The 11,149-nt window shown below is 40.4% G+C and overlaps 1 protein-coding gene across 1 annotated transcript; it reads right to left on the bottom strand.

Moving 5' to 3' along the window:
- Positions 1-756: 756 nt before the first annotated feature.
- PIGV (phosphatidylinositol glycan anchor biosynthesis class V) lies at positions 757-2,990 on the bottom strand. The gene is made up of 3 exons (XM_075262717.1): positions 2,848-2,990; positions 1,672-2,763; positions 757-1,070 (listed from the first exon to the last, which is right to left on the bottom strand). The coding sequence occupies exons 1-3, from the start codon at positions 2,947-2,949 to the stop codon at positions 828-830; spliced, it is 1,437 nt and encodes a 478-aa protein (XP_075118818.1). The 5' UTR covers positions 2,950-2,990; the 3' UTR covers positions 757-827.
- Positions 2,991-11,149: the final 8,159 nt, after the last annotated feature.

The following is an 11,149-nucleotide window of genomic DNA, read 5'->3' as shown; positions in this document are numbered from 1 at the left end:
ATGGGCCAAACAGTTTTCACCCTGACCCACCTTGATCCGCCCACTTAAACAAAAGTGTGCCAGCAGGAGTTGAGATGGATCATTATGCACCTAAAATGTATACATTTGGGAATAGCTTCAGTAACCTCTGAATACATCTGTTGTGGGGAAGGTACAAAAGATGCAGAAAACAGGTTTATTTTGAAAAACAGGAAAATAAATAAATCTTCATTTCAGGCACAAATGAGCAAAACAAAATACAGCTACTTGCCAATATGTTCAGTATTCTGTTCAGGGGGTCCCCTGCGTACTCCCCAAAACAAGATACTGAATGCAGATGTGAACCAGGCCTCCGTTTTTCTCCTTCAAACACAGGTAGAATATATTTAAATGGCATACATATACAAGTTATATTGTTTATACTTGTAATGTGCTCTGTAACATAATAGGGACAATTGAATGTATTTGGGGAAAGTGTTAGTCTCCCTTTAAATTAAAATTATTGCATCTTGGAACTGGCCTGAGCAAGATATTAATTTGCACTGACTGCTAAAGCAGCACTTGCACTAGAGAACTAAGTGTTAGGTTGCTGTGTCACACTGATCACTTTGCTTGTTACAGGTCACGTGGTGGCCAACACAAATAAGCAGCCAGTAACCAAATCTTACCAGGGGCCCAGCATATGGCTGAACGTGATGTACAATAAAAAGTGAAAAACAGAGAAGTTGTTTTTTTTAATATATATTTATTATGGTGTACCAAATATATTCTCACACAGTATTTACAGATCAGTTAGTTTGTCCCTATAATTACATTTTCCCCGAACACTCACTTCCAAATTCTGCCCATTATGTCCAGGGAAGAAAGTTTACATGCAAGGCTGTTCCAATTATCCAGTATCCTAAGAAATACCCAAGGATAATCTGTGTCCCTCGCTGAAGTGAAGTCCAGGCCAAAACTAACTGAAGGGCAGGATTGTAGGTAGTTTTACTTTTCTTATAACCCCAAATCCATGGTTCATTCTTGTATAGCACATGTGCGCAGAACCAGAAGAGTACAGGGCAAGACGAAAAGAGGAGTCTTGTAAGCACCTACAACGAGAACAAAGCAACATTAAATTTCATAAACGTGTGTAATATTCCATATGCTTAGGGTAAACGCACTCATGGTATAGGTTAATGTGATAGACAAACACACCACAGAATCTGTATGTCTTCTATACTATAAAATAGAGTATTTTCACTCAGGAATCTTCTGGGAATACAGTACCTACTGAGATTATATCTGTGGCAAAGTGAAGGCTAGACCGTAGCCCAAATTTATGGCTAGCTACCTACAGTAACCATAGACAGGTACTGTGATAGTCTGAAAAACGCAGCAGAATTATCTTATTCCAGATGATAAGTTTGTCTACATTTTAGGTTTACTACAGCCAGAATGATATACCTCCTTTACCAGGAATCTCTACCCACTAAGGATGTGGTATTTGGTGCATTTCATACCAGGGTCGTGTTTACTTTAGTAAGTCTATCCTAATCTAGATTCACTACCTGAACCATTTTTTCTCCACCTCATACTCTCCGCATGTTGGACAGCTTGAGAATTAAAACCTCTAGACATTTCTGTATGGTATAAAACAAATTTATGGTTCTCCAAAACATTTAGTAGCTTGCGATAGCTAAATCTATTTACCTGCACGTGCATGCACAGAAATCCAAATCCTGTGAGAGCTGCAAGATGTGCCACGTGGACAAACACGTGAGGTCCATAAAATCCAGTTGTGTGTTTACTCTGCACTTTAGACAGGCCCAATGTGCTGCATAGCTTTACATTAGAAGTTGTGTATTCCACTATTACAGATATACTCAGAATTATAACGGGTAAAGCCAGTAGGAAATTAGGCAACTGCTGTAGCTTGAAGTATCGAAACAGTCCAACATCCCAATATTCACTTTGTATATGCGAATATGCTATTGGAAAGGTAAACATACACCAAGCTGGAATAGCTTCAGTTCTCAAACGGTATCCCTTTTCCTTCGCTAGTTGTATAAGTTCTTGAGGTACTTGATCATTTTCGTAGGACTCAAGGCAAGACCTGACATAACAAAAACCTTGAAAAAGGGCAAAAGGTAAAATAACCAGAAGAATCCCATATATGGTTTTCAACAACTGCCCACAATGACTTTTCTTCTGAATCACTGCCTTTGCTGCCGAATGCAGCAGAAAGCCAATATTAACCAACCCATTGGAACGTGCAGCAGAGGCCAAAGAAAAAAACGCAGAGCCACATAGCGTCCTACATTTCTGTAACTGCCACAACCCAGTGAAAGCTGCCAATGCATAGAGGCTTTCAGAGTAGGTAGTAGTCATGAAAATGGAAACTGGACTTACACAAAAAAGAAGCGCGGCAAGAAATGCTAAACGGCGTGATTGTAAAGTCACACATCCAAGGAGGTACAAAGACACTGCTGCCAGAGTAGTGCAAGCAGAGGTTAGAAAGGCAGAAGAAAGCAGCAATCTGCTACGCAGTCTCAACAGCCCTGCCAAAGGCAGAAGTGGTCCTCGTGCTAGGCCTCCAATTACCAGTGGCAGTAAAGGGAAGAAAGCCATGTTGTGTTCATAGACATATCCGTGCTCTGCTATGAACAGAAAGTGTTCCGCATCCCAATGTCCTAAACCACCAAAAAGTAGCTCAACTACATGGTCTCCAAACGTACATGGTCCAAGTCTTGGTGGAGAAAAGGCATCAGCATTGTGATCTGGTATCAAGAGATTGAACACAACCTTGGGAGGACAAGAAAATAACAGGAAATTAACTGTCTGTTATATTCTTGCCAACATTAGAAGTCTGTCACTGAATCTTCTCACCTGCATTAAAAAAGTCAGGCCCCGACACCATAGAGAGAAGCGTACAACCTCCTGCAAAAAAGGGTCATGGCTCCACCACATTTTACAGCCGTACAATAACATCCCATAACAGGACCTAGTGGAAGGTCACTATGGATTTGTTAGTAACCTGAAAAAGAGTAAGAATATAAATGAAACATGTAGTCCATAAGTTTCTGCACCTACACACCTTACTATTGGTTTAGGAGGCAATTTTGGACTTGACCCACACCCAAGCTATGCGACCAAAATTGGACTTAATGATACCTTTGTACCAAGTAAAACTTAGAAAGGAATGCATTGTGACACTATGGAATTAAAAGGGAGTCTATCATTGGCTATATCGTTATTTAAATAAGCATATCTTTACATAGACTACCTACAGTAGTAGCAGCCATTTTTTAATTAACCTGGTTTTCTTGATATTCTAATTACTCTTCTGAGAGCACTGGAAGCCTTCTCGCTGTTCCCCGAGCACTGCAGCGTCATCAGCCTTCCCCGATTCTCACCGTCCCCTTCTTTACAGATGATCCCTCCTCCTACAGCTCTTCACTGCTTCCAGCAGCTATTCACATGCATTGTATGTGCGAGATTTTAATCGCACTGTACGTGACTAACTGCTCTGAAGGAAGTAGTGAAGAACTGTAGGAGGAGGGATCATCTGGAAAGAAGGGAGCGGTGAGAACCAGGGAAGGCTGATGACACAGCGGTGCTCGGAGAACAGTGATAACGCTTCCGGTGCTCCCTGAAGAGTAATTAGCATATCATAGAAAACGGTTAATTCAAAACGGCTGCGCAGATCAATGAATGAAAGGTATGCCTAGAATAGCCTTTCTAAAGGATATGGAAATATATGCTTATTTAAAAAAAACGATCTAGCCGATGACAGACTCCCTTTAATTCTCAAGACTGTGAAGGCTCCAGAGGTCTCCTGATCATTGATGGCATAATCCTAGCAATATCACTTTATAATATGGGAACGCCCCTTTAAGAAGTGAGTGTGTGTCCTGCTCTTGGACAACCCCTTGAATATACACGCTGGAGATTTTCGTTTCAACGGCCACAAAAAAAAAGTGTTCAGGAAAACTTCAGAAACAAACAGCTAAAGATAAAGATCGCCAACAATCCGAAACCTGTGCCCGATCATGTACTAGAAGTCGGCCAAGATGCTACACACAGTGATCGGGGGCTCGCCCAGGTAGCCACATACCAGCGAAGCGTCATTACCAATAACTCGCCACTAGAGGGCGCTCAGTCAAGCACGATGATCCCTTTCTCCATTCTTGTTCCCTTGGAGCGCCGGAATATTTCTCTACAATCCCGCCACAACTGTATAATCTTATCCTCCGCCTCAGTGGTCCCTTATACTCTGCACAGAGCAGCGCTATCCCAGCACATGAACGAAGCTCACCCCAAAGACTACAGTATACACTTCCTGATACGTCATTTCCGCCCGCCAGTGCAACCGGCGTGTCTGTGACAGACTGCCTTCACAGTACGGATGGCACATATAGAATATAGTGAGAGCCTATACGGCTGCGGCACGGAGGGTGTGTGCAACAGACTGCCTTCATAGTACGGATGGCACATATAGAATATAGTGAGAGCCTATACGGCTGCGGCACTAAGGGTGTGTCTGTGAGACTGCCTTCACAGTACGTATGGCACATATAGAATATATAGTGGGAGCCTATATGGCTGTGGCACTGAGGAGAATCCAGCTAGTATGTGAACTGCCATGAACAAGAAATGCTCAACCATCTTATATAAAGGATAACGTTTCTTCACATTTTGCTTCCTTCCAGCTATCTAGAGACCTATCATTCTGTTTCTTGTTCTTGATTCAGTTCTAGGATAAGGTCGCATATGCAGTATCCCCCTCCCACATTATACAGCATTATTACCACTGTGTCACAGTGGAGGGGGGAGCAGGAAAGTCTGTGGCCATCTAAAAGGTGCTCATACTGCCGTTATACAGTCCTATGAAAAAGTTTGGGCACCCCTATTAATTTTAATCATTTTTAGTAGAGATGAGCGAACAGTGTTCTATCGAACTCATGTTCGATCGGATATTAGGCTGTTCGGTATGTTCGAATCGAACACCGCGTGGTAAAGTGCACCATTACTCGATTCCCCTCCCACCTTCCCTGGCGCCTTTTTTGCTCCAATAACAGCGCAGGGTAGGTGGGACAGGATCTACGACACCGGTGACGTTGAAAAAAGTAGGCAAAACCCATTGGCTGCCGAAAACATGTGACCTCTAATTTAAAAGAACAGCGACGCCCAGCTTCGCGTCATTCTGAGCTTGCAATTCACCGGGGACGGAGGTTTCCGTCCAGTTAGCTAGGGGTTAGATTCTGGGTAGGCAGGGACAGGATAGGAAGGAGAAGACAACCAACAGCTCTCAACACCCACTATTTTTGCTACTGCCATATAGTGCCATTGTCTGACTGGGAATTCAAAGAATATATTGGGTTTACAAATACCCTCATTTCTTGCTACTGGTATATAGTGCCAGTTTCTGACTGGTAATTCAAAGAATATATTGGGGTTATAAATACCCTCATTTCTTGCTACTGGTATATAGTGCCATTGTCTGACTGGGAATTCAAAGAATATATTGGGGTTATAAATACCCTCATTTCTTGCTACTGGTATATAGTGCCATTGTCTGACTGGGAATTCAAAGAATATATTGGGGTTACAAATACCCTCATTTCTTGCTACTGCCATATAGTGCCAGTTTCTGACTGGTAATTCAAAGAATATATTGGGGTTACAAATACCCTCATTTCTTGCTACTGCCATATAGTGCCAGTTTCTGACTGGTAATTCAAAGAATATATTGGGGTTACGTGCACCCACAATTTTTGCTACTGGTATATAGTGCCATTGTCTGACTGGGAATTCAAAGAATATATTGGGGTTACGTGCACCCACAATTTTTGCTACTGGTATATAGTGCCATTGTCTGACTGGGAATTCAAAGAATATATTGGGGTTACAAATACCCTCATTTCTTGCTACTGGTATATAGTGCCATTGTCTGACTGGGAATTCAAAGAATATATTGGGGTTACAAATACCCTCATTTCTTGCTACTGCCATATAGTGCCATTGTCTGACTGGGAATTCAAAGAATATATTGGGGTTACAAATACCCTCATTTCTTGCTACTGCCATATAGTGCCAGTTTCTGACTGGTAATTCAAAGAATATATTGGGGTTACAAATACCCTCATTACTTGCTACTGCCATATAGTGCCAGTTTCTGACTGGTAATTCAAAGAATATATTGGGGTTACAAATACCCTCATTTCTTGCTACTGCCATATAGTGCCAGTTTCTGACTGGTAATTCAAAGAATATATTGGGGTTACAAATACCCTCATTTCTTGCTACTGCCATATAGTGCCAGTTTCTGACTGGTAATTCAAAGAATATATTGGGGTTACGTGCACCCACAATTTTTGCTACTGGTATATAGTGCCATTGTCTGACTGGGAATTCAAAGAATATATTGGGGTTACGTGCACCCACAATTTTTGCTACTGGTATATAGTGGCATTGTCTCACTGGGAATTCAAAGAATATATTGGGGTTACAAATACCCTCATTTCTTGCTACTGCCATATAGTGCCAGTTTCTGACTGGGAATTCAAAGAATATATTGGGGTTACAAATACCCTCATTTCTTGCTACTGGTATATAGTGCCATTGTCTGACTGGGAATTCAAAGAATATATTGGGGTTACAAATACCCTCATTTCTTGCTACTGCCATATAGTGCCATTGTCTGACTGGGAATTCAAAGAATATATTGGGGTTACGTGCACCCACAATTTTTGCTACTGGTATATAGTGCCATTGTCTGACTGGGAATTCAAAGAATATATTGGGGTTACAAATACCCTCATTTCTTGCTACTGGTATATAATGCCATTGTCTGACTGGGCATTCAAAGAATATATTGGGGTTACAAATACCCTCATTTCTTGCTACTGCCATATAGTGCCATTGTCTGACTGGGAATTCAAAGAATATATTGGGGTTACAAATACCCTCATTTCTTGCTACTGCCATATAGTGCCAGTTTCTGACTGGTAATTCAAAGAATATATTGGGGTTACAAATACCCTCATTTCTTGCTACTGCCATATAGTGCCAGTTTCTGACTGGTAATTCAAAGAATATATTGGGGTTACAAATACCCTCATTTCTTGCTACTGCCATATAGTGCCAGTTTCTGACTGGTAATTCAAAGAATATATTGGGGTTACGTGCACCCACAATTTTTGCTACTGGTATATAGTGCCATTGTCTGACTGGGAATTCAAAGAATATATTGGGGTTACGTGCACCCACAATTTTTGCTACTGGTATATAGTGGCATTGTCTCACTGGGAATTCAAAGAATATATTGGGGTTACAAATACCCTCATTTCTTGCTACTGCCATATAGTGCCAGTTTCTGACTGGGAATTCAAAGAATATATTGGGGTTACAAATACCCTCATTTCTTGCTACTGGTATATAGTGCCATTGTCTGACTGGGAATTCAAAGAATATATTGGGGTTACAAATACCCTCATTTCTTGCTACTGCCATATAGTGCCAGTTTCTGACTGGTAATTCAAAGAATATATTGGGGTTACGTGCACCCACAATTTTTGCTACTGGTATATAGTGCCATTGTCTGACTGGGAATTCAAAGAATATATTGGGGTTACGTGCACCCACAATTTTTGCTACTGCTATATAGTGCCATTGTCTCACTGGTAATTCAAAGAATATATTGGGGTTACGTGCACCCACAATTTTTGCTACTGGTATATAGTGCCATTGTCTGACTGGGAATTCAAAGAATATATTGGGGTTACGTGCACCCACAATTTTTGCTACTGGTATATAGTGCCATTGTCTGACTGGGAATTCAAAGAATATATTGGGGTTACGTGCACCCACAATTTTTGCTACTGGTAAATAGTGCCATTGTCTGACTGGGAATTCAAAGAATATATTGGGGTTACAAATACCCTCATTTCTTGCTACGGGTATATAGTGCCGTTGTCTGACTGGGAATTCAAAGAATATATTGGGGTTACAAATACCCTCATTTCTTGATACTGCCATATAGTGCCAGTTTCTGACTGGTAATTCAAAGAATATATTGGGGTTACGTGCACCCACAATTTTTGCTACTGGTATATAGTGCCATTGTCTGACTGGGAATTAAAAGAATATATTGGGGTTACGTGCACCCACAATTTTTGCTACTGGTATATAGTGCCATTGTCTCACTGGGAATTCAAAGAATATATTGGGGTTACGTGCACCCACAATTTTTGCTACTGCTATATAGTGCCATTGTCTCACTGGGAATTCAAAGAATATATTGGGGTTACGTGCACCCACAATTTTTGCTACTGGTATATAGTGCCATTGTCTGACTGGGAATTCAAAGAATATATTGGGTTTACGTGCACCCACAATTTTTGCTACTGGTATATAGTGCCATTGTCTCACTGGGAATTCAAAGAATATATTGGGATTACGTGCACCCACAATTTTTGCTACTGGTATATAGTGCCATTGTCTGACTGGGAATTCAAAGAATATATTGGGGTTACAAATACCCTCATTTCTTGCTACTGCCATATAGTGCCATTGTCTGACTGGGAATTCAAAGAATATATTGGGGTTACAAATACCCTCATTTCTTGCTACTGCCATATAGTGCCAGTTTCTGACTGGTAATTCAAAGAATATATTGGGGTTACAAATACCATCATTACTTGCTACTGCCATATAGTGCCAGTTTCTGACTGGTAATTCAAAGAATATATTGGGGTTACAAGTACCCTCATTTCTTGCTACTGCCATATAGTGCCAGTTTCTGACTGGTAATTCAAAGAATATATTGGGGTTACAAATACCCTCTTTTCTTGCTACTGCCATATAGTGCCAGTTTCTGACTGGGAATTCAAAGAATATATTGGGGTTACGTGCACCCACAATTTTTGCTACTGGTATATAGTGCCATTGTCTGACTGGGAATTCAAAGAATATATTGGGGTTACGTGCACCCACAATTTTTGCTACTGGTATATAGTGCCATTGTCTGACTGGGAATTCAAAGAATATATTGGGGTTACAAATACCCTCATTTCTTGCTACTGGTATATAGTGCCATTGTCTGACTGGGAATTCAAAGAATATATTGGGGTTACAAATACCCTCATTTCTTGCTACTGCCATATAGTGCCATTGTCTGACTGGGAATTCAAAGAATATATTGGGGTTACAAATACCCTCATTTCTTGCTACTGCCATATAGTGCCAGTTTCTGACTGGTAATTCAAAGAATATATTGGGGTTACAAATACCCTCATTACTTGCTACTGCCATATAGTGCCAGTTTCTGACTGGTAATTCAAAGAATATATTGGGGTTACAAATACCCTCATTTCTTGCTACTGCCATATAGTGCCAGTTTCTGACTGGTAATTCAAAGAATATATTGGGGTTACAAATACCCTCATTTCTTGCTACTGCCATATAGTGCCAGTTTCTGACTGGTAATTCAAAGAATATATTGGGGTTACGTGCACCCACAATTTTTGCTACTGGTATATAGTGCCATTGTCTGACTGGGAATTCAAAGAATATATTGGGGTTACGTGCACCCACAATTTTTGCTACTGGTATATAGTGGCATTGTCTCACTGGGAATTCAAAGAATATATTGGGGTTACAAATACCCTCATTTCTTGCTACTGCCATATAGTGCCAGTTTCTGACTGGGAATTCAAAGAATATATTGGGGTTACAAATACCCTCATTTCTTGCTACTGGTATATAGTGCCATTGTCTGACTGGGAATTCAAAGAATATATTGGGGTTACAAATACCCTCATTTCTTGCTACTGCCATATAGTGCCATTGTCTGACTGGGAATTCAAAGAATATATTGGGGTTACGTGCACCCACAATTTTTGCTACTGGTATATAGTGCCATTGTCTGACTGGGAATTCAAAGAATATATTGGGGTTACAAATACCCTCATTTCTTGCTACTGGTATATAATGCCATTGTCTGACTGGGCATTCAAAGAATATATTGGGGTTACAAATACCCTCATTTCTTGCTACTGCCATATAGTGCCATTGTCTGACTGGGAATTCAAAGAATATATTGGGGTTACAAATACCCTCATTTCTTGCTACTGCCATATAGTGCCAGTTTCTGACTGGTAATTCAAAGAATATATTGGGGTTACAAATACCCTCATTTCTTGCTACTGCCATATAGTGCCAGTTTCTGACTGGTAATTCAAAGAATATATTGGGGTTACAAATACCCTCATTTCTTGCTACTGCCATATAGTGCCAGTTTCTGACTGGTAATTCAAAGAATATATTGGGGTTACGTGCACCCACAATTTTTGCTACTGGTATATAGTGCCATTGTCTGACTGGGAATTCAAAGAATATATTGGGGTTACAAATACCCTCATTTCTTGCTACTGCCATATAGTGCCAGTTTCTGACTGGGAATTCAAAGAATATATTGGGGTTACAAATACCCTCATTTCTTGCTACTGCCATATAGTGCCAGTTTCTGACTGGTAATTCAAAGAATATATTGGGGTTACAAATACCCTCATTTCTTGCTACTGCCATATAGTGCCAGTTTCTGACTGGTAATTCAAAGAATATATTGGGGTTACAAATACCCTCATTTCTTGCTACTGCCATATAGTGCCAGTTTCTGACTGGTAATTCAAAGAATATATTGGGGTTACGTGCACCCACAATTTTTGCTACTGGTATATAGTGCCATTGTCTGACTGGGAATTCAAAGAATATATTGGGGTTACGTGCACCCACAATTTTTGCTACTGGTATATAGTGCCATTGTCTGACTGGGAATTCAAAGAATATATTGGGGTTACAAATACCCTCATTTCTTGCTACTGGTATATAGTGCCATTGTCTGACTGGGAATTCAAAGAATATATTGGGGTTACAAATACCCTCATTTCTTGCTACTGCCATATAGTGCCATTGTCTGACTGGGAATTCAAAGAATATATTGGGGTTACAAATACCCTCATTTCTTGCTACTGCCATATAGTGCCAGTTTCTGACTGGTAATTCAAAGAATATATTGGGGTTACAAATACCCTCATTACTTGCTACTGCCATATAGTGCCAGTTTCTGACTGGTAATTCAAAGAATATATTGGGGTTACAAATACCCTCATTTCTTGCTACTGCCATA

Source organism: Leptodactylus fuscus, chromosome 2 (assembly GCF_031893055.1).
Source record: "Leptodactylus fuscus isolate aLepFus1 chromosome 2, aLepFus1.hap2, whole genome shotgun sequence".
Taxonomy (NCBI): domain Eukaryota; kingdom Metazoa; phylum Chordata; class Amphibia; order Anura; family Leptodactylidae; genus Leptodactylus; species Leptodactylus fuscus.
Note: the sequence above shows the minus strand (reverse complement) of the source record. Positions and strands in the feature narration are given on the sequence as shown.

Excerpts from the sequence above, each read along its gene's own strand:
- PIGV (XM_075262717.1), bottom strand. The coding sequence starts at position 2,949 with ATGTTATTGTACGGCTGTAAAATGTGGTGGAGCCATGACCCTTTTTTG. Across the intron at positions 2,764-2,847 it reads GCCTGACTTTTTTAATGCAG|GTTGTGTTCAATCTCTTGAT; the intron begins GTGAGAAGATTC and ends TGTCCTCCCAAG. Across the intron at positions 1,071-1,671 it reads TTCTGTGCATGCACGTGCAG|GTGCTTACAAGACTCCTCTT; the intron begins GTAAATAGATTT and ends TTCTCGTTGTAG.